The 24,855-nt window shown below is 41.4% G+C and overlaps 1 protein-coding gene across 1 annotated transcript in view; it reads left to right on the forward strand.

Moving 5' to 3' along the window:
• The first annotated feature begins 19,722 nt into the window (after positions 1 to 19,722).
• Positions 19,723 to 24,855, forward strand: part of sec24d (SEC24 homolog D, COPII coat complex component) — a 57,549-nt gene continuing 52,416 nt past the window's right edge. Inside the window, 4 exon segments of the mRNA XM_083789406.1 lie at positions 19,723 to 19,797; positions 22,013 to 22,245; positions 23,650 to 23,742; positions 23,745 to 23,754. Coding sequence (XP_083645532.1) covers positions 22,092 to 22,245; positions 23,650 to 23,742; positions 23,745 to 23,754 — 257 coding nt within the window. The 5' untranslated portion in view covers positions 19,723 to 19,797; positions 22,013 to 22,091.

A 24,855-nucleotide genomic window follows, 5' to 3' on the forward strand; every position in this document is an offset into this window, starting at 1 on the left:
CATCTGCTGGCAAATCCCATTGACATATATGGGATTTGCAGGATCTTACATCACAAACTGCCGGCAAATCAGAGCACCTGTTTGAGCCAGAAAACCCCAGATCACAGAAAATCTACTGAATGTTAAAAGTTCATGTTTTTTGGGTGCAATTGAGATTAGAAAACCAAAAGAAAATAAGGACAATTCCAAAACCTTTTTTTTTATGTCACAATCCCTTTAAATTTCGACGTCAGGCCTGCATTGGTTCATGGCCGATTCTACCACAGGTCGTTTCGAGGAAGCAATCTGATTGGTTTAAACAGCCTTCTAGCCGTGGGTTAAACCAGCACCGTTCACCACCTAATCAAAACAAATAATTCAGCTGCTCTGTTCTCCCAGTGCGCTAGCAAACTCGGTGGCTAGGCTAGCTATAGTTTCTTGGGACATTTGTGGTCGTAGTGACTACATCTGTCATTAAAAAAATAATAATCTTTCAGCGATTTTCTTAGTTTTAGTTTTCTTCACTTCAGTGATGCTTGCGGAACTCGACTCCGTCTCGTTCCGGACCGCATCACTGTCGTGGCAATAATCACGTTAACCCACACCCTCTTGTGTAATATTGCTTAATTGTATGACGCTATACCTCTTGACCAGCAGCTGCAGGCAGTCGGTGGAGGCGTCGATGAGAGCCAAGGCCTCTGACAGAGAGATGCTGATGCAGGGCTCACCGTTGAGCGACACCAGCTCGTCGCCATCCTGGACCCCGGCCTCGAGGGCATGCCCACCCTCCTCCACCTGTGGAAATACAATCAATAAATAGTACACATCAGTGGCGTGCACAGATAGACACTAGGGGGTGCTAGAGCACCCCCTGCCCTTTTGGCAATGTGCTCTTATAAAAGAAAAAGAAAAAAAAAATATATTTTTTCCTAATTTGTAGTGCGTGGACCATGGTGACATTGATCAAATCTTGATAAAAAACGCTTCTACTATATTATTTAGGCCCCCACAATCTAAAGCTATGTTTCTATGTCAGTGGTTCTTCGATTAAAAAGAAAATAGCAGACCTACAAGCTCATAGCGCGCCACTCGGTGGCGCGCTATGAGCTTGTAGATCTGCTATTTTTCAATAGCTAAAGCATGCCATAATGCTAACACCAAAATGGGTTCCCGCCCCAAAATGGGTTAAGGCAACCAGCCGGTTCCACGCGCTGCACAAGGTGCCCTTTTTTTCACTTGAGCACCTGCCCCTCTAAATGTCTGCGCACGCCACTGGTACACATTGGTGTTTTGTAGCGAGCAAATTCTAGGGCTAGGCCTACATATCTGTTCTGACTGTTTTCATTAGCAGTTTTAGAGTTAACTTGTGTGGTCAGGGAGGGAGGGAAACCCGTTTATTGAAAAGAATGCAGTTTCATTTTTATTGAAAGTATGAACTGTCAACACTTCGGTTCACAGTATTGACAGATTTAGAACTACAGCAAAAGGAATGACAGAAACTTTATCTGTGAGCCTTGTACTTAATCTCAGAGCTAATGCCTCTGGCTTAGCAGGGCCCCCCCTAACAGCATAGGGTCTGACTCTGCCAGCAACCACAGCTTGATAGCTACTTGGCAAGTAATATTATATCTTGGAAAAGTAGCTATAATGATTGATAGTATCAGGTCTCCACTGACCTAGTTAGGATGTTTTGGTCAGGGAACCATTAAGGTGTACTCACCCCTAAATACTCACCCTATTATGCTATTCTATTATATGTTGTCTGGTATACCTTGTTTCTTTTTAAATATATTTTTTATTCCACGATTTTGTAACCCATTTTTCACCCCTGTGTCAATTATCTAATGTGATCCTGGGTTCTACACACCCTCCACCAACCTAGTCCCCATGTATGGGGGACAAGGGGAGAGCAACGGACTTGAACTCATGCTTCCTTCATGCCTGAGTGTCCAAGTTGCTCCTTTACACCTGACAGGGGGGAGTTTCCCTGGTTGGACGTAGCGCGTGGAAGGAACACGTTATTCCAACCAGTTCCTTTCCCCTCCATCAGGCGCCCCGGCTGGCCAGGGGGAGGCCTGGTATACCTTGTTATTAGCCTGGTTAATCACTCGCCCTTGAAATAACATTGCATTCCTTTCTGCAGGAATGAAATGTGATTTATTTCAAACGGGGGAGTGGTTAACCAGGCTATGTGATTACCACCTCATCTGCAGTATTTCTCAATATTATCATTGTATTCAGTGTTGATTTCATCGACTAAAACTTAAGACGAAAAATGTTCGTCGACTACCTTCTTTCCCTGACGAAAACTAAATGAAAACTAAGCTATGATGACTAAAACTAAGACTAAATATACTGACAATTTAGATAGATCGATAGATAGATGGCTTAATTTATTGTCATTCGGCAGACATAAAATGCATAAGAGAACGAAATGTCGTTTCACTGGCTTTTAGTATGCTAGTTAAAAGAGAGCTAATATACTATTAAAATCTAAAATCCACTTTAAAAAAAAAAAAAAGTAAAAAGCACCATTAGTTCATTGAGAGACAGATATTGCACAACGGGAGTCCTTATAGCAGCATATAGGGGGAAAAGGTTAGGGGATATTGCAGCCAGATTTTCCAGCTAGGGTTCCGTAGCGCGAGCTTGTAGGTCTGCTATTTTTGAAAAATCGAACAACGACTGACATAGAAACATAGCTTTTTTGGAAAACTGCCAGGATGTAGAAGACATTTTTAGAATCTGATCTCAGGTCTGGGTTGGTTCATTTCCATTAACTGCATGATGGTGGTATAGCCCTATTTGTCATCATGAGCAGAGCACCCACAATGACCCTGTTTTGAAGCACTTCCTTGGAACATACCAGCCATATTTTAGCACACCGTCAGCCTCCGTCAACTCAACACTACGGTCCATTAACCCTTGCCCCATTAACCCTTGAGGTCAGTGCGGTGTCATCAGTTCAGCGTTCTAGAACAGGTGTTTGCTGTGTCGTAAGCGGCGCAGGGCCGCTACTAGCAGACAACGCGACTGCGTGGGGGGCCCGAGGCAAGGGAGGGGCCCCGAGGCAAGGGGGGGCCCAGAGACAAGGGGGGCCCAGAGGCAAGGGGGGGCCCAGAGACAAGGGGGGCCCACGGCCGCCCACCCGGGGGGGCCCAGAGACAAGGGGGGCCCACGGCCGCCCACCCGGGGGCACTCGCTGATCAGCCTGCGTCATCAGGGCCCACTGGCATCTAGTTACGCGTCTGGTATAAGCGGTGTCGTGCACCAAGAATAGATGAGTTAATACAACGATTTACTGCACACGCACACGCACACACGCACACACACACACACACACACACACACACACACACACACACACACACACACACACACACACACACACACACACACACACACACACACACACACACTCCAATAGTCACAACGTGTTTCTTCTCTTGCAGACATAAAACGTATACTAACTGGATAATAAGATAATAATAGAAGTTAAGGAGTTGCAAGTATTTTGTAACTATTTAAAAGTAACTAAAACTAATAGTACATTAATTGTCTCTGAGATGGAGCAGAAGTCTAAAGTATTGAATATCGACTTACTCAAGTAAAGTAAAAGTAGGCCTACCTCAGAATTGCACAATTGGCCAAATAATTCTTACTTCAAGTACCTTTTATTTATTCAATTTATTAATTTGGTTTTGTGCCATTCTGGGCGGGAACCCCTTTTGGTGTTTTAACTATGTTATACCATCTATGGCAATGGCTACTTGCAGAATATCTAGACTCTAGATATTCTGCAAGTAACCATTGCCATAGAGTGCTTGTTTAATAATATAGGCCTACAGCATGCTGGCTTGATTAATAAAGATTCTTCAACATTTCTACTGTAAGCCAGGCCGAATGTGTGATTTCATTAGGGGAAGAATTTTAATCACACTACAAAAGATGTCCACACCTTTTCAGTCTAGTATCTATATATGGTTCAAACCAAAACCTTTTCAGTCTATCCATGTATGGTTCAAACCAAAACCTTTTCAGTCTATCCATGTATGGTTCAAACCAAAACCTTTTCAGTCTATCTATGTATGGTTCAAACCAAAACCTTTTCAGTCTATCCATGTATGGTTCAAACCAAAACCTTTTCAGTCTATCCATGTATGGTTCAAACCAAAACCTTTTCAGTCTAGTATCTATATATGGTTCAAACCAAAACCTTTTTCAGTCTATCCATGTATGGTTCAAACCAAAACCTTTTCAGTCTATCCATGTATGGTTCAAACCAAAACCTTTTCAGTCTATCCATGTATGGTTCAAACCAAAACCTTTTCAGTCTATCTATGTATGGTTCAAACCAAAACCTTTTCAGTCTATCCATGTATGGTTCAAACCTAAACCTTTTCAGTCTATCCATGTATGGTTCAAACCAAAACCTTTTCAGTCTATCTATGTATGGTTCAAACCAAAACATTTTCAGTCTATCCATGTATGGTTCAAACCAAAACCTTTTCAGTCTATCTATGTATGGTTCAAACCAAAACCTTTTCAGTCTATCTATGTATGGTTCAAACCAAAACATTTTCAGTCTATCCATGTATGGTTCAAACCAAAACCTTTTCAGTCTATCTATGTATGGTTCAAACCAAAACATTTTCAGTCTATCCATGTATGGTTCAAACCAAAACCTTTTCAGTCTATCCATGTATGGTTCAAACCAAAACCTTTTCAGTCTATCCATGTATGGTTCAAACCAAAACCTTTTTAGTCTATCCATGTATGGTTCAAACCAAAACCTTTTCAGTCTATCTATGTATGGTTAAAACCCAAATAGAATGTCGTCTGACGGTCTATTATCCTATCGTCACACCATCTCCACGGACACGCAGTAACGGAGCCACTCCACCAGATGGCGGTGTTTATCTATTGTGAAAGGACACAGCCTCACACAGGTTGAATGCCATAGACCAGGGGTAGCCCACGAGTCGGTCAGATATACAAGCGCCTCTGGTCAGGCTCTGCTAGTGCAGTGGTTCCCAGAGTGGGGTCCGGGGACCCCCAGGGGTCCTTGAGGGAGTACCAAGGGGTACCCAGCTAAATGATAGTTTGCAGGGGCGAAGGTCTAGTCTCTAATCAAACAAATGTATTAAGTTGACCAATTTTGAACGGAAGACACCAGTGAAGAGAAATGGTATTGCTTGGCTGACATTTCAACTGACATCATGAGAGGAAGCAACATACTGTACATACAGTATCTAGTTTATACTTGGAGTACTGCTGTAGACTTTGTTTCATTATCAGTAGTGGGACATGTGGTTGCTTAACTACAACTTATCGTTGATGAGACAACTTCAGTATATGGTCAGTGGTGGAAAAAGTACTCAATTGTTTTACTTAAGTAAAAGTACCAATACTGCAATTTAGAACTACTTTGTTACAAGTAAAAGCATGCAATTGAAAATGTTTTCCAACGGCCGAAATGTATAGGGATGAAGTGGTTACTGTATGTTTTCTAGTCAAAATTAAGATCGCCAAAGTAACTAGTAACTAAAGTAGCGAAATAATTGTAGTGAAGTTGACTCTGAGATGTAATGGAGTAGAAGTAAAAGTACTGGAAATTAGATATACTCAAGTAAAGTACAAATAACTCATAAGTTTACTTAAGTACATTACCTAAGTAAAAGTACTTAGTTACTTTCCACCACTGAGTATGGTTCAGCTCAGGTATTGTCTCACTCTGTCCTGGCTATATGTGGCATCTTGGTTATTGTCCATTATTCCCGTTAGACTGTTATTACGCTATTCTTTTTAACACTATTTTGACCTGAGATCAGATTCTAAAAATGTCTTCAACATCCTGACAGTTTTCTGAAAAGAAAATGTTTCTGTGTCAGCCGTTCTTCGATTTTTCAATAGCTAAAGCATAACATAATGCTAACACCAAAAGGGGTTCCCCAGAATGGGTTAACACCGTTTTGGACATGGTGACATATATATATATATATATATACATACATATAAATTCCACTTAATTTGTAATTTGTGTTACCAAAAGTATTTCTATTTACATAATACATCAAGAGGGAAAAGTACTTCCCACAGTGAGTGAATAAGCTTTTGACTAATTATGGGCCTTGCTGAAGAAGAAGTCGACTGAAGGAAGAATTTTATAGACAGTTTGGAGACTAGTACGTTAGCAACGAGCTGTGCAATAAAATGGCACTAACAGCAGCGTAGCCATATACAAAAGGAAAATTTTATGGGTGAACTTCTCAGACCTGCTAATGTTCAAGATAAAAGGTTCTGTGGCTATAACGGTACATATCCCTGGGTTTTTAGGAGAGGAGTCCAACGTTCAAACAGGCCGTATAAGGCAGCCTTTGTGCCTGCAGTGTATTTGGACTCACTGTCTCACACCTCTCTGTTGCCACGGGGGGGAACGGTTTGTGTGGAGCACCGTGCGTGTAGCCCCTGCTCATCCTCCAAACAAGGAGGGGAACGGTTTGTGTGGAGCACCGTGTAGCCCCTGCTCATCCTCCAAACAAGGAGGGGAAACCGTCCGGCTTGCACGTCCTGGGACACCAAGTTACACAGATAGTGTGCAGGAGACATTGGTGTTTCCTGCAACTGCAAGTTGTCAGGGTACAGCAGGGATGCCCAAAAGGTAGATCACAAAGGCTGTGCAGGTAGATCACATGACATGACCCTTTTATATTTAATTAATGTAAATATGAAAAGAATTCAGGCCAGATCCAAGTTTTTGGATCTGGCCACTTGAATTAAGGTGACTTGATTGTTTGACATCAAAATTAAGGGCCTATAGTCAGCTCAAACCCACAATGCAATACTTTGTTTTCAAGAGTGTTGCTGTGCACAAAAACGATTGTAGCATTACAAATTAAATACCTATTCAATTTAGCCCCCTCTATTTCTCATTCCAAGAGCATTTGTCTTATTATATTATGTAATGCCAGCTCCGTTATTCCAAAGCCCCCTCTGGTACATATTTAAACTATTTTCAGCAAAGGTATAATATTCTTGGTAGGTAGATCCTGTTGAGCTGCTCATTTTGAAAGTAGCTCTCAAGTTAAAAATGTGTGGGCACCCCTGGGGTACAGTAACATTGAACAAAGCACATTTATCCGAGTACTTACTACTGTAGGCCAGTAGTAAGTAGTAGTAGTAGACTAGTAGTAGTAGTAAGGGCAATTATCAATATGAGTTAACCCATTCTGACCTCAGATCAGATTCTAAAAATGTCTTCTACATCCTGACAGTTTTCTGAAAAAGCTATGTTTCTATGTCAGTCGTTCTTCGATTTTTCAAAAATAGCAGACCTACAAGCTCGTAGCGCGCCACTCGGTGGCGCGCTATGAGCTTGTAGATCTGCTATTTTTTAATAGCTAAAGCATAACATAATGCTAACACCAAAAGGGGTTCCCTCCCAGAATGGGTTTAAAGTTTCTAAATAATGTGTAATCTCCACGAATAATAGTCTTTTGCTAGAGTATTACAACATACAATTAGACAATGTCTATACAATGAGTCAATCTTATGCTCATGTTATGCAAAAAAGCTACCAAAATTCAATATGTCCAAGTGATTTTTATTAGTGTTGTGCACAACACAAAACCACAGGAAACACGCATACTATGCATGAGGCGCTCTCATGTAGCCCCGAGCAGTTCCACAGCTTTAAGCAATTATGTTTTTAAATCTCTTGAAAGCACACATTTTCCAGCTGGTTCACAGGTAGGGAAATCACACCGTGAAAGATATGGATAACTACTGTGTGTCTCTCTTGTGCTTTCAGCCGAGCTCCACTCAAAGGGAAGGAACAGGGACGGATTAACCCCCATGAGGGCCCCTGGGCCGGTTATATTTGCAGGGCCCCCATGGCGCGCGTGCGCGCAACATTTTTGTGTTTTTCCGTGTTTGTATCATGTTTTTGACCTAAATTTAACTAAATCAATGGCCAATGAAGGGCCCCAGGAGCCCTTTTCAGGGCGTCAAACCTAGTGCTGCGCGGTCCAATTTCCCTGAAGGGCCCCTGAGAGCCAAGGGCCCCTGGGCCACGGCCCCACTGGCTCAATGGCTAATTTGTCCCTGGGAAGGAATTACAGCTTTTCAATATTAAAAATGCTGTGAGCACATGTTCTACTTGGACTGATCGAGAATACACTTTTTTGACGGAAATTCAACCGACAAATGAACTGAAAACACTTTCCAGTTGGCTGAAACACTGAATTAGCAGAGCTGTACTGGAACGACGAAGCAGATTGTCTACTCCAGGAACCCTGGTTATAATAAATGAGAGAAAGATGCCATATAGCCATGGCCTGTGTGGTTAGAAGTGGATCTTCTGCCACAAAAGCCTGATAACAAAGCAAAAGAGAATAAATCACATAATGTCAAGAAGACAAAGAAGAAGGGGTTGGCGAAAGGGCCTTTCTGTGTGGAGTTAGCATGTTCTCCCCGTGTCCCCTAGGGTATAGGTACCCTCACATGTTCTCCCCGTGTCCCCTAGGGTAGGTACCCTCACAAAAACATGCCATAATCTTGGTCTCTAAACTGCCTCCCCGTGGCCAGCCGGGGCGCCTGATGGAGGGGAAAGGAACTGGTTGGAATAACGTGTTCCTTCCACGCACTACGTCCAGCCGGAGAAACTCCTCTCAGGTGTAAAGGAGCAACTTGGACTCCTCATGCATAGCAGGAAGCATGAGGTCAGTCCGCTGCCCCCCCCCCCCCAGGTTGGCAGAGGAAGTGTAGCACCCAGGATTACATTAGATAATTGACACTGGGTGAAAAAATGAGAAGACAAAGAAGATAGTATTCGACCGCAAATCCACTGGAGACCATTCATAGGCTATAATATCCATGCCCAAATGTACCCAGATCTGAGCATATACACAGTGACAACAAACTGACATGGAGTTCTCAGGTATAGGAAATTTCTGCACTTCATGGGTCCTAAAGATGGGCTATACATTATTCTGCATCTCAGCCTGGTTTTGGCAACCTCAGTGTACAGCTGAAAGTCCAGATTACCCGAATGACACCGAGTGATGATGGGAGTCGAGCAGCAGGCTGTCAAATCTATCACACACAACTATCACCAGACAGACCCAGAAGGATTAAGTCAGACCACACCTGCAGCTGGTCCTGCTAACTCCCGGACTACCCATTTCTTCCCTCAACACTTCAGACACTATACCGAGGCCCCCCAGTGTTAAGGTTAGCCACTTTAAGAACTCCTCTGTCTGTCACCATCAAAGCCAACCAACCACCAGAGTCTATAAACCCTGTAAAATTGCTTTTATTTTGTATTATTTAATAAAATATGCTGTAGTGGCCTATAGCTTGTACTGTAAGTGTACACTTTGGTGGTAATGTAGTGCACCAGAGCTTAACCCATTTTGACCTGAGATCAGATTCAAAAAATGTCTGTTTGAAAATGACAGTTTTCTGAAAAAGCTATGTTTCTATGTCAGTCGATTTTTCAAAAATAGCAGACCTACAAGCTCATAGCGCGCCACCGAGTGGCGCGCTATGAGCTTGTAGATCTGCTATTTTTCAATAGCTAAAGCATCACATAATGCCAACGCCAAAAGGGGTTCCCGCCCCAAATTAAAACCAAGTTTGGCGATAACATTCATGTGATTATTCAGTATTCACGCCCACACAATGCATGGCATGCATACGTACATGAAGTGGAAAATGTGTAGCTCAGACTAAATGATAAAGTCAATAAGTAACATCAGATGAATGACCATCAATCACCATGTGGATGAGATAATGAGCACCATGAAATGTCTTGTTCTAATTACACTAACCTTGGTCTTATTGCCACCCAGACCAAAGCTTCAAGATTGGGACATAAATGGTGCATTTATATAGCGCCTTTATCCAAGGCGCTTTACATAGATGGTGCATTACATTCACCCATTCACACACACATTCATACACCGATTGCGGCGGACGCCATTGCAAGGTACCAACCAGCACATCGGGAGCAATTTGGGGTTCAGTGTCTTTGCCCAAGGACACTTCAACATGTAGCCAGGAGGAGGAGCCGGGATTCGAACCGCCGACCCACGGATCATTGGACGACCTGCTCTACCTCCTGAGCCACAGTCGCCCCCACATATGCCAAAGAAAGGTCTAAGAATAGGAAATTAGACATTCACCGAAATCTCCTGCGGGTTTGTGCGAAACGGAACCCTAATTAGGTAAATCTAGCTGGTTAAATAGTGCCTGTGCAATTTATTTTCTGAGCCTTTAATAATGAAGCGAGTTCAATGACTTCACAGACTTTGTTCTCAAGCCAGAACTCTCAATAAGAAGCAGAAAAAAAAACAAAAAACATCTTGCCCTTATATGGAGACAACCTTGCGAATGCCTCGTCAGTGCACTGACCAATCAACTGCCTCGTCAGTGCACTGGACCAATCAACTGGAGCAATTTGTTTTCATTTAATTCAACAGGAGCTTCAGAAGACAAAATAAGATCAGAGAGGCCGGGGAAGCACTGCAGGCCTAGCAGGAATTCCTCCTGATCTTTTACATCTATTTGCATCTATTAGGTATAATTTATACAGTTATTTTTCAGCAACTGTTGCACAAGAAAGTATAAATTAGGCTTCAACCGACAGCTCTTTCCATCTCACTCGGAGGAAAAAGTGATGAGGCATGCACAGAGTGATTCCTTCCAGATGAGATGTTGCAGCCTGGGGTCAAGACCTCCGAAACAGAGCTATGTGTATGAGATGTCAGCTGTAGGTACGTACCTCTCTGTTAAGAGAGGTAAATATTTGAGGGCTTTGCTTTAAATTACTTTTTACAAGACGTGTGTGTAGGTTAAATGGGAGGGGGATGTGTTGGTTAGCTTGCGCTCAAAATGCTCAACACCAGGTTTATTATAAGGGATAACTTAAATTTTTACAAATTGGCATACAGTTTATTGATAAAATTAAGAATACATGGTCAATAAGATATTGACCAGTGAATTTCATAAGCGTCGAAAAACCATTGGGCGAGTCATGACAAAACCTGCAAGTACCTAGAAATTCAAATCTAGTTCTATGTGGCGATGCAAACAACACAAACATGGATCATTCATATAGCATCACAAAACTCACAGAATATGTATTATTATCATAACACTCACTGTTGAACACTGAAAGATAATTTAGCCGTCACCCAACAGAGGGGTGCATGGCATCAGTTGTGCCAACTAAACTACGTAACCGTCTATGACGGTTTGTCCACATTTCACCGAAAGTGCTGCATAATACATACAGTAGGCCACCTTTTCTGTTTGTTTACATCACATTCATTGCAGCGAGAGGGAAACGGACAGAGTGAGAGAGAAACAGACAGAGTGAGGTTGAAAGAGACGAGAAGAGAGGGTAGAGCCTAATTAACCTGTGCGATGATGTCAGACATAGCTTGATGTTCAGCAAGCGATCGAGAGACACAGAGAGAGAGAGAGATAATCACACAATAACACAATAACATGATGGGGGCATAGGTCAAGAGGATCAATGGATTCAGGAGAAAGCCTTGTGAAAGAGGTAAGTCTTTAGCCCTCCCTCGATGAAAAAAGGCTTCTAAATCCTAAAACATTTCTGAAAAACCTATGTTTCCATGTCAGTGGTGCTCAACCTTTTTCATGTCAAGAACCCCCACAAGTATCTCTATTGGGCCACGGACCCCCATCTCAAAATATGTAGTTCCAGGGACCCCCCAGAAGCAAATAGTAAAAAAAAAAATTAGTAAAAAATGTTTGCTCTGAAACATATATTCAAAGATTTGCGCCACATTTTCACGATTCTTCAAAAATAGCAGACCTACTGTATAAGCTCGTAGTGCGCCACTCGGTGGCGCGCTATGAGCTTGTAGATCTGCTATTTTTCAATAGCTAAAGTATAACATAATGCTTAAAACACCAAAAGGGGTTCCCGCCCGAAATGGCTCAAAAGAGTCAATGGACTGTGGCGCTCTGAGGTGGGCAGGGAGAGGGTGTTCCACAGTTCGGGGTCGACTGTGCAGAAGGCCCGGTCACCCATGGCACGTAGCCTGACCTAGACAGGGTTGAGGCGGTATGTATGTATGTTTCAGGGAGACTCATTCCTGGGGAGAGGGTGGGTAGAGGGTGGGGGTGACGACTATTTTGAAAGGAGTTCTTAGCACAATGGTTCACAAAATCAAATGTGATTTTGGGACAACTACACATTATTATTGCAATATATAAAATATTATATTTTTTATTTACTTTCAACCTGATTTTGGAATGATTTTTAATGTTTTCCCCACACATCTTAAGAAAATAGCTTGTCAACATACAACAAGTTGTGAGCTAGATCTGCTATTTACACTATGAAAATGTGTATATATGTATGTATGTATAAATATGTGAGACTTTTTGAAAAACGATGTCTTGTGTGTGCACAGAGTGCACAAATATGAAGCTCAAGATAGGTTAAGGTCGTGTCATTGCAGTGATATATTAGCCGTTTCAGTGTCTTGATAGAACTCTTCTGGCTGAACTTTGATGTCAGTGGAAGAATGCAAAAGAAGAAGAAAACATTTACGTGTTCTCTGTGTGGATGACAAGTTGCTGAGAGACGTTGTGCAGCCTGGAAACTTGTGATCATCTGACCATGTTTACAGTCCTTGCTGTGTTAAAGGTTTAAAAGTATGGCAGTCAGCTCCACTTCAACTGGACTTGTGTGAGGATTAATTTAAATTGATATTTAAATTGAATCTGTTATTATCCGTGCACAACAATCCCATGTCATTGTTATATGACATGCTATAGTTGGTTACAGTGTGCTTGCAGACATACCATTATTGTAGAGAATGTGTTTTAGTTAATGACAACTAATCTATACTTTTCAGGACTGATCTTCAGATGAACAGTCTCAGTGAATGCAACAACAACAAACCGGTAACTGTGTCCAAGCAGTGTTCAATGCCATATGGCTTCTGCAGGACCTTACATTAACTAATTAAATTGTATGCAATAAATAAATAATCTACTGCCTATTGTCCAGAAGATAAAGTTAGTGGTCGTTCAGCTGCAAAACAACAGGACCACAAACATGAAACTACACACTGCAACCGGCATGAAACATGTTTAGAACATGAAACTACACTGCAACCTGCAGGCAACATGTTTAGAACATGAAACTACACTGCAACCTGCATGAAACATGTTTAGAACATGAAACTACACTGCAACCTGCATGAAACATGTTTAGAACATGAAACTACACTGCAACCTGCAGGCAACATGTTTAGAACATGAAACTACACTGCAACCTGCATGAAACATGTTTAGAACATGAAACTACACTGCAACCTGCATGAAACATGTTTAGAACATGAAACTACACTGCAACCTGCAGGCAACATGTTTAGAACATGAAACTACACTGCAACCTGCAGGCAACATGTTTAGAACATGAAACTACACACTGCAACCTGCATGAAACATGTTTAGAACATGAAACTACACTGCAACCTGCATGAAACATGTTTAGAACATGAAACTAGTAAACTACACTGCAACCTGCATGAAACATGTTTAGAACATGAAACTAGTAAACTACACTGCAACCTGCATGAAACATGTTTAGAACATGAAACTAGTAAACTACACTGCATCCTGCATGAAACATGTTTAGAACATGAAACTACACTGCAACCTGCATGAAACATGTTTAGAACATGAAACTACACTGCAACCTGCATGAAACATGTTTAGAACATGAAACTAGTAAACTACACTGCAACCTGCATGAAACATGTTTAGAACATGAAACTAGTAAACTACACTGCAACCTGCATGAAACATGTTTAGAACATGAAACTAGTAAACTACACTGCATCCTGCATGAAACATGTTTAGAACATGAAACTAGTAAACTACACTGCAACCTGCATGAAACATGTTTAGAACATGAAACTAGTAAACTACACTGCAACCTGCAGGCAACATGTTTAGAACATGAAACTAGTAAACTACACTGCAACCTGCAGGCAACATGTTTAGAACATGAAACTAGTAAACTACACTGCAACCTGCAGGCAACATGTTTAGCTAGTTGGTTTACAACTAAGTGCAAGCGGGTGACAGACAAATTAGAAAACAAAGTGGCTACTCCGTTTTATTTTTTTATTAGTATTAATTTGATGTCTCTTATTTTACCCCCCTTTTAAGTTGTTTATTAATTATTTCTGTGAACATAACCATGTGATCCCTTTCTCTGTATCTTAGTTATGTACTCAACCTATTGGTTTTATTCCTGTGTGTGTATGTTGTTTGTATGTTTGGCCTCATGGGGAAAGATGGTGGGTGGGTGGGGAGGATTGGGAAGGGAGTTGTGGGAGAAAATGTAAAAAACAAAGAGTTGCATTTTCTTTCCGTGAAACTTGCATATGATGTCATACTCTTTGAATAAAATGTATTTAAAGAAAATAGAAAACAAAAGTGGATCCTATCAAATGCATGTTATAAGGAACCTATGCAAATCTGCTATATATGTAATGAAGATACGATAATGGTTATGGTGGCAACATACAAATATGAATGCAAATACAACAAGGCAAGGCCTGACATTTCTGTATGGCCCGTCTTTTCAGCACAGTATGTGATCACTTGTCATCATAGCGTACTGTACAGGCAACATCTCCTGTCACCCGAGGAATTATTCCTGTGATGCTGTCATGCATGCACACACACACGCACACACACGCACACGCACACACACACACACACACACACACGGATGTGGCTGGTTGGTTGCACAGACATCCTTAGTTTTTCGGCTTAAAATTTCACCGATGGTTATATTGACTAAAGCTAAGAAATTCCTTCTGAAGAAATGCATTCCTAATGTAAATCCTATAACTTTTGTTACAGGCAAATAACCAGATAGAAACAAATTGACTTTATACTTAAGGATGATGATCGATTGCTCTACTTTGTTGTGAAGGTTAGGGTGAGTTTAACTGGTTTTATGTTAACATTTAATTCCCCGTGACCTTCAATGTGTTTGGATTACCGCTCTCTGCAGGGTCTACAGTGTATATCCCATTTTGGGCGGGAACCCCTTTTGGTGTTTTAAACATTATGTTATACTTTAGCTATTGAAAAATAGCAGATCTACAAGCTCGTAGCGCGGCACCGAGTGCCGCGCTACGAGCTTGTAGGTCTGCTATTTTTGCAGAATCGTGAAAATGTGGCGCAAATCTTTGAATATATATAATTTCAGAGTGAACGTTTTTAACTCAAATCTTTGCTTCTGGGGGGGGGGGGGGGGGGGTCCCTGGAACAACATATTTTCAGATGGGGGGGGGGGTCGGTGGCCAATTACATATAATTTTTAGGGTCCTTGACATGAAATATTGAGCACCACTGACATAGAAACATAACTGTATAGGTATTTGAGAAAACTGTCAGGATTTAGAAGGCATTTTTTTAAGGTCAAAATGGGATATATGGACTATACCTCTCACTCATCGACACGGCTATACATGCATGTTTGTAGTAGAGTCATGTGTATGTGTGATAACAGAGTGCACTGCCAAAAGCCACACACACACACACACACACACACACACACACACACACACACACACCAGGTCCAGGCTGATGTGACCATATAAGGGTCCCTAGGAATTCTGCACAAAAACACACACACAGCCGACGCGCAGAAGAATGGAGAATGGGGGACACGCGCTGCTCCAAACTAATGTTCTCCCAGCAGCTTTCATTCACCGTGTCTGCCAAAGGGTATAAAGGCTAACTAAAAGCAGAGGTTCTCTAACTTTGTCATGTCAAGGAATTAAGGGAGGAAATAGAGCATGCACCTCCACTCTAGCCCAGGTGCTAGACAAAAGGCAGTACCAAGAGGAAAAAATAGAGTCTGCAACACTCAACAACAAACAAACAAAAACTCAGCTCCACTGGTTTATTTGACTCAACGTTTCGATCCCTTGGGAATAATGTGACAGGGAATGGGTGTGCACCTATATACAGGAAGGGGTACAACTGATTGGGAATTAAGGACCCCCAAAATTATTTGGCTGCTGCAGACCCCATACTGGAAATATGTTGTGCCCAACATGGGGACAGCAGTACAAGAATCGTGTTGATAAAATGTTTCAAACTATATTCCAACTTTTCTTAATGTTTTTCCCCCAGATGTTTTGAAAATACCAGATCTACAATTATAAGCTCCGAGCTTGTAAGTACTGCATTATAGCCGGTCAACTATTTTCAAATAGCTGATGTATAAAGGGTTAAAAGTGGTGAAAATGATTGTGCTATATTAATCTGTTCCGCTGGGGACCCCCTGGAATCCCCTTAGGGACCCCCAGCTGGAATCCCCCTTAGGAACCCTTGGTCTGATTTCACTTTGAGAACCATGGCGTATAAGGCATTAGCCTATATTCACCAATGAGAGACAGTTTTGTGCAGCAACAACTATGGCAAAACGTTATCAATATTATAGCATGCCCGGGTCCAAGCATAGGCGAGTGACATGTCTATCATAATATATTATACTATACAATCAGCTCTTTAGACTTTAGTGATGCTTTAAGAGAAAATACTTACATTCCAACAACACAAAACTATATAATCTAAAGAAAAGTTATCTGATAAACAATAACCAACAACAACAACAACAACAACTGTACAGAACAAATTACCTGTGTAGCCTATATGTGAAGCACTTTGTAAACTTGTTTTTAAAAAGTGCTATACAAATAAAGTGATTATTATTACCTGTGAAATGAGAAAAGGTTTGTAGATACTGTCCCCATCCCCCTCGTGTATAGCGAAGCCCCACGGGGCGCCACCCTGCACCGTTATACAGATGTAGTCCCCGGTACCCATGGTCTGGTGCGGCTCCGCGGCTCCGTGTGCGCTAGGCTACTACCATCAAGTTGTCAAGTCAAAAAGACCCACCGCCACCGAACAGAACCCCCAGGAAACTAAAGTCCAGCAGTGTGTTGTCATTCCCATCCCCTCTCTCTAAGGCAGACCTGCATCATGGTCCAACCCGCTATGAAACGTCACGGGGAACGGTCCCGCCTGCCTCAGCCTGCCGTGCATTGCATGCAGCATGCGCGGTTGTTTGGACCGACCTGTTGCGCTCCTCACGGCTCACTCCCCCGGCTGTCCCCTCCCCAAAAAAAGGCATATATTATTAGGCAATGTCGGGGCCGGGGGGAAACCTTGTATGTCCAAAACATTTAGCCTTTCAAGAAATTGGGCGACACGCCCAAAGAATGGATCCACAATTTGGAACACAGTTTTCAATTCCATTCCAAGCATGTAGGGTGTATAGGCTATAGGCCTAGATGAAATGTAATACATTGCAATACACGCTCGAGTCAAGCTAACCCTATAATTTTGCTATACCTTTTAATGTTTTATGAAAAACGAAGTTTGAAATATGGAGATATGAGGTTTCGAGTTTCGACATGCCTGCATGCATGAGTCATGACTAAAAGGCAGTTATGATTGCTTATCTCATCTCAATTTATATTTCCTTGATATGTTCATCCATGTCATTTCCTTAAAGAGGGCAGTATATAGGCCTAATTGATTTTAAGCGGTTTAAAAGTCATTCTAATATTGTGTTTTCTCCAAACTTGTAGGCCCCTAATCTCGGCACCACTGGAAAAGATCTTGTGTCAGTGTGACCAATTAAGGTCCTCATTGTCATTTGAAATTAAATAAAGGTTGATAATGATATCAATCTATTAATATCAGAATGTATACATAATGCGTGCATGCAAACAATCAGGGACTTGTTTTGCACTCTTTCCAATAAATGCATGATCATTAGGCCACATTGTTTATTTTATTGGGTTTTCTTTGACGCTATATGGGCTGGCCTGGCACTATATTGCTGTTAAATGAATCATAAATCAAGGCTAATAGGCGAAACCAAATAAGACGGTCAAACTCAATAACATCATTGCATCTGATCTTAGATCTATGTTATAATTAACTTTTTGCTTGACACTTTATTGCCTGACAATATAGAAAACACAGCCTGTGTTAAAGTCATTTAAAATATTATAGTTTTTTCTTAATATTATTAGTCTATTTTGTTTCATTTTGAAATACTACACAAACTACCTAATTTGTCAGGCTAAATTGCTATCACCGTCCTTCAGTATCCAGTGCCGGCTGGTGTGACGCCTATGCTATGCTGGCGTGTGATCGCTCGGAAATCGCCGATCCACAAGCTCACAGCGCGTTGCGGACTCGATGCGCTGAGAGCTTGTGGCTCGGCTATTTTCGGCGGCGCTGCACCGCCCCACGGCGAAGTGTACTACTACTCGTCTCACTCACGCATGCGCACGGGCGGCGCCGTGTGCGCCTAGTGGCTTGGGAGCTTTTATTGGCATTAGAAAACAAACGTTTACGCAATAAGCAATAGTGTCACAATACAATACAAACAGTTGAAAAATAAATTGGGTTAACTATATACAGTTGGAAGTGGGTACAGCATTTTGTAAACAGAGCCATGTCACTTTGCATCGTTATGTTATGTAGAACAGGTATAGCTATTAGCTTTTTTTTGTCACTTTGGGACTTAATGGCAGCATTTTTCTCAGGAGGACTATTTAAATAGTAAGTATACAGAAAACTCAGAAACTCTGTGTAAAAGGTAGCAACTAGCAACTCCTGTTGTGTTTACAGGTATTAGCTTTATTTATTTTTAACTAAAAGCTGCTGTCACTTTGGGACTTAAAGGGCAGCATTTTTCTCATGATGACTATTTAAATAGTAAGTATACAGAAAACTCAGAATTAAGATCTGTGTAAAAGGTAGCAACTATAGCAACTCCTGTTGTGTTTACAGGTTAGCTTTATTTTTTAAACAAATAGCAGCACTTTTTGCAGTCACTTTGGGACAAATAACAGCATTTTTCTCAGGACTATTTAAATAGTATAGAGAAAAACTCAGATTTAAGATCTGTTTAAAGGTATCAAGTTATCAACTATAAACTATAGCAACTCTGTGTTTACAATACATGTGCAAGGTCCAGCGGTCTAGCAGCACTCGGTAATAGATAGTCAATTGACTCGGTATAGTTTGCAGCACAGGCCGGCGGATACACACAAACTGTAGTAACGTGGGCGTGCAGAATCTATAATATCATGTGGACGTGTTAAAAATGTCCGGATACAGTAGGCGGTTCTCTAAGAGCGGATCTGAGCACCGAGCAGTAAATAAAACACCCAGGCTTGTCCTCACGAACCTCTGGAAGAAGAGCTGGACAACAGAGTAATAATAGTAAAGAGAGTGGCGACACTATAGCGTCGACTCCCATTGTAACAACGGAATGCGGAAAGAAGTGCTCATTCTATCTCAATGGGATAGTTCCAATGTTAGTAAGAAGAGAGCGGCGACACTATATAGCGTCGACTCCCATCCCATTGTAACAATGGAATGCGGAAGTGCTCAGTCTTATCTCAAATGGGATAGTTCCAATGTTTGGAACTATGTTATAGCCCATAGGCGGCGAGATCAAAGAGGCGTGTCGCCACTCTACCACTCTGGTATCTGAACTGGTGACGACGCGAGGCTCCAGTCAGTCAGTACTAGTGGAGTCAGTGCGTAATACAACGTAACATAGCGACCCGGTGGTGGAGCCGTGGTGGACGGTGGAGTTTGACGTGGCACTCTTTGAGTCCGCTTCCCTTCTTCCTTCTGTCTGCAACACATCACCATCACCACCCCATACAGACACAACACGGGATTCTATAGACACATTCTGCCTCTTAAAACCAGGTTAGTAGTAAACATTATAATAATGCGATCACGCAAAAAAAACAAAAAACCTGTGCGATGCTGATGTGGAATGGAATGTCTATGTCACCCCAAAGCCGACACGACTTTACAGTATTCAAGATGATAAACGCTGTACTGTACTGCTTGCTGCTGCTGTCGCAAAGCAGCTATAGGAAACTTTGAGGCAATTTCCGTGTTCATATTTTTAAGATGTTTTGTGTATATGGTCTATATCTATACGATTGTAATTATACGTGTCCCCCGGCGCTGCATTGTTTGATTGTTGCACTTGAAAATAATAAGACGCATTATGCACTATGCATTATGATGAATCTATGATGCAATTGTGAGGTGGTTATTCGGACCGTATGGCTAGTGGAGGAAAGGCACGGATGCTCCGATTCTGCTGGTCATAACGGTCTTTGACGTGGCAATTCTTCCGGGGGTTTAGTGGGCAGACAGTGGCAGGCAGCATAGGGGCTAACTTTGTTGATCAATTATTACACTAGTTAGTGATCAATGATGTGATCTTGATTATTATTGCATTCATTCAACTAATGTTTTGCAATGAGTTTTACAGGAGGGGCACTGTATTGTAATGTACTGTATAGAGATAATATAAAGGAGCGGCAGATATGGTGTAACCAGGCATCATTTTGTTGTTGGCCTAACTGTAAGTCTACTTGGAAACAGCTGTGCAACTTATACTTAAGCTCCTGTATTGACTGTTCCTCTGTCTACACAGTGTAGGACAGGACAATTGATTTATTCTAACGAGATGTGGCTTTTTGTTTACAAGCTTAACTACAGCAAAATCCACAGGGCTTTACACCCCGTTAGGCCAAGGCCATACCCTTTAAATTACCATGAGATTAGAGTTATTTTATACTGTGCACAAATATAATTCCAGCCATTAAAAAAAGGCATTAAAATAAAGAAGATCATGCCCAATCCACCATGAAATAGTATACTATCAAAGTATTGAAAGGACACAGGGCCTAAATTAGTCACTCTAGTCTAGGCCTGTGTTATAGAAAACAATCGCTGGAGGAGTGTGCTATCAAAGATAAGCCTGGCTTATCTCTCAGGAGTAGTGTCAAAGGTTCGTGTTACACATGGCTGTTGGTGTTTATCCCATTCTGACCTGAGATCAGATTCATACGAGGTTTCCACTGGACACACACTGGTCTGATGAACCCATTCTGACCTGAGATCAGATTCTAAAAATGTCAGTCGTTCTTCGATTTTTCAAAAAATAGCAGACCTACAAGCTCGTATCGCGCCACTCGGTGGCGCGATATGAGCTTGTAGATCTGCTATTTGTAAATAGCTAAAGCACGACATGATGCGAACATCAAAATGGGTTCCCGTTCAGAGTGGGTTATACATCAGCTGTTAGCGTTGCAGTCACTTGGATTAATCTACAACAATCTAACAATATGGTATAAAGGCCACAATGATGCAAGAAAGACCAAAAACTAAGCAAGACTTAAGACATATAATACTGTAATGTAGCTGAATGAAGTCATCGTACAGGTAAACGTCATCATGATAGGAGATTAACCCATTTTTACCTGAGATCAGATTCCAAAAAATGTCTTCTACATCCTGACAGTTTTCTGAAAAAGCTGTGTTTCTATGTCAGTCGTTCTTCGATTGCTCAAAAATAGCAGATCTACAAGATCATAGTGCGCCAAGCTAAAGCGGGTGCAGTACTTAGTTTAGACAGTTGTTGGTTTAGACTAGTCATTGTTGGTTAGACCAGTCATTAGTCCTACAACTACAAACCTAAAGCAAAGCAAAGTTACCATGTTTACCCAGGGTAACTGGACTAATCTCAAGAACTTGTTTACAGCCAGGCCCTGCTCATAGAACATTTCATGGTAGGGGTTCAATGCCTTGCTCAAGGGCACTTCAACGGTGGTAATTTTAACGTGCCAGTCCGGGGATATGAACTAGCGACCTTCCGATATCAAGACCGCTCCGCAAACCATTCGGCCACCGCTGCCCCTAAACCTCCCACGGGGCAGCACACCTAAACCTAACCTTAACCCATGTCTAACCAACGACAAGTCTAAACTAAGTATGCACCCCGCTAAAGCATAACCTAATGCTAACACCAAAAGAGGTTCTCGCCCAGAATGCTTTAAACACATCAGGATGGAAGGGTATACAAAACAAATCTAACACGGAATATTTTTTTGAAATTTCACAGGCTGTGTCACTCGGAAACCCATTCGTCTTGGTTGGTATGAGAAGACCCTGACAGTCATCCCTGCAAGATCCCCACCAGAATGAGTCAACCGGGCTATGTCGCGACACCCCCTTACTCCCAGGCCCAGCCCGGGATGGGGGGCTACCCCGCCGGCTTTGGGTCGGGTCCCGCTCAGCCGATGTACAGCCACTACGGGGGACCGCCGCAGGCCTTCTCCGTTCCTCCGTCAGCAGGTGAAGTGTCTTACATTACAAGTGTTGCTGCTTTGAATTTCCCCATCGTCAAAACAATGCATAAAGACATTCTTAACCCATTTAGGCCTGACGTAGACATTTTTAAATGTATTTTTTTTTTGAAAACCCAAATCAGTGGTTCTCAATATTTCATGTCAAGGACCCCCAAAAATGAAATTGGCCGCTGACCCCAATCTGAAAATGTGTTGTTTCAGGGACCTCCCCTCCCAGAAGCAAAGATTTTAGTTAAAAACGTTCGCTCTGAAAGAGTATATTATTCAAAGCTTTGCACCACATGTTCATGATTTAAAAAAAAAATAGCAGACCTACAAGCTCATAGCGCGCCACTCGGTGGCGCGCTATGAGCTTGTAGATCTGCTATTTTTCAATAGCCAATAACACCAAAAGGGGTTCTCGCCCAAAATGGGTTAAAAAAGGTTTACCTATAGACACGTTTGGTCTTGTTATACCCGGTCTGGAAGGTGTACGTTACCTCACGTTCATTCTCACAGAGGATCAGTGTGTAGTGTGGATGTAGTCGGGTTACACTAACTTCATTCACAACCTCCTTCAAATAGATCTGAAAACATACCTGAAGTACGTGTCATAGACTGAAAAATGCAGTTGACCTACTGTACTAGTATTCGTGTAAATTCACCTGACGCATCAATAAAGGATTTGCTTTCCCAGGCTTTTCCTCCAGGCATGGATGCTATTTATGTATCTGACATTACCATGTCATTATATTTTAGACATACAGCAGTGTGAATTATACAATCCTCGGGTTTTGAAAGACTGAGCATGGCAGGAATGTATATTAGTCTTTTTTCATGTTATTTTCATGGTCTGTTCGTATATTTTATTACTTTCAGATTGTGCGGTCAGCTGAATAATGTTACAGTATAGTAGGCTCCTAATTACTACTAAGCACTGTTTTGAAAAAATCTCTTTGCTTTCAAATGCTAACGCATCTTGAAAGGAATATAGCTTGTCGTGTTTAATGTCTAGTCTTAAATGTAAACCGCTATTTGAAATGTGAATTGTAACATAGCTGCATTGTTCCAAGGAACTGTGTATACTTTTAAACAGGGGGAAGCCGATGAGGAATTGATGGATGGATAGATGGTGGTCGACATGTCTTATTGGTTTTTAACCACTTAAACCCTATATATACATACTTCATTGACTGCAGATCCGCGACCACACCCCTCTACACCCTCCTTTTTCCCTCTACACCAAGTCTCTATGCTGAGAGTAGCCCATACAAGCTCACATGTGTCCGCAAGTGAGCTTGACTCAAATACACCAAATTAAGGCCAAGTGTGGACAAGGACAGACGCATGCACAGCACCGCACAACACTCAGCGACAGACTGTCCCCTGACTGCTAAATTGCCTCCCTCAGGTGTGATGAAACCTCCTGTGTCCTCTCCTGGCGCGATGCCCCCTCCAGCACCGGCGTCTAGTCATTACAGCCCAAATCCCCAACAGAATGGAGCTCAACACAGAGGTAACATTCACACAGCAGCAGCCGTCCTTTGAAACGCAATATAATCATGTTTGTGAAATGATTAGGGATGCACCAAAAGGGAAATTCTTGGCCGAAACCGAATACCGAATATAGGAAACAGTTTACCGAATATCCGAATATGATTAATATTATATTATTTCTTTCCCTACCATTGCTGTCATGACCGTACCTTAAATCTATACCTGATTTATGGCAAAATAAATGGTTATGGCAAAACGTAACTTAAATAATAATCACTATTATGGGTCCATAAAACATTTATTCATCTCTTTTGAATGCATTAATTGCATATACTATGTTTCTGCATATTCGGTACATCATTAGAAATGATATGATCTAAGTCATGTCATTTCACAAATGTACTAAGCAACTAACTCATACACTGGAACTTTATTTTATTTAATAAAAAAATTAAAAAGCCAAATAATGACAGACCATATCGGCCAGAGCGATATATCGGTCAAGCTCTATAGTAAAAAATAAATGCTTAGTGCCATCATTGTTTTAACGATTATTCCATTGCTTAATTTTTCAATTAATCGAGAAGCATGTTTATGTATAGGTATATAAACTACACTGTTTATATACAGTATATCAACAAATCACCTACATTTAATTGTTTTTTTTCCTAAATCATTAATTATTATTAATGATTATTTGTGTGATTAACTACATAAACCCTGTTTTTATACGATGGTGTGAAAATAGCTGATCCACTTGTATATCTGCTATATTCTCTATGTAAATAAATCATTCAAGGAAAAAATATTTTCCCAAAATCGATTATTTTGTTTAATAAAAAAATATCGATTTAAAAAAAACAAATATATATAATCAATGAACTTGATTAGTTCGACTAGTGGTTGCAGCCCTAGTAGACAGGCAGACGCGTCATGTTGGTAACTGATTGCTAATGACTTTGGAACTTTGGATTCTAAAACGGACAAGGATGGCGTGGGTCAGTGTTGAAGATACAACAAGACCAGCGTTTGAAAATGGCTGCATTGTGGGAGACCAGCGATATATTTTTGACGTTTATTTAACAAAACAAAAAACCACAAGGCCTTCTTTGTTTTGGTC

The sequence above is a fragment of the Protomyctophum parallelum genome (genome assembly GCF_964188405.1).
Source record: "Protomyctophum parallelum genome assembly, chromosome: 18".
Taxonomy (NCBI): Eukaryota; Metazoa; Chordata; class Actinopteri; order Myctophiformes; family Myctophidae; genus Protomyctophum; species Protomyctophum parallelum.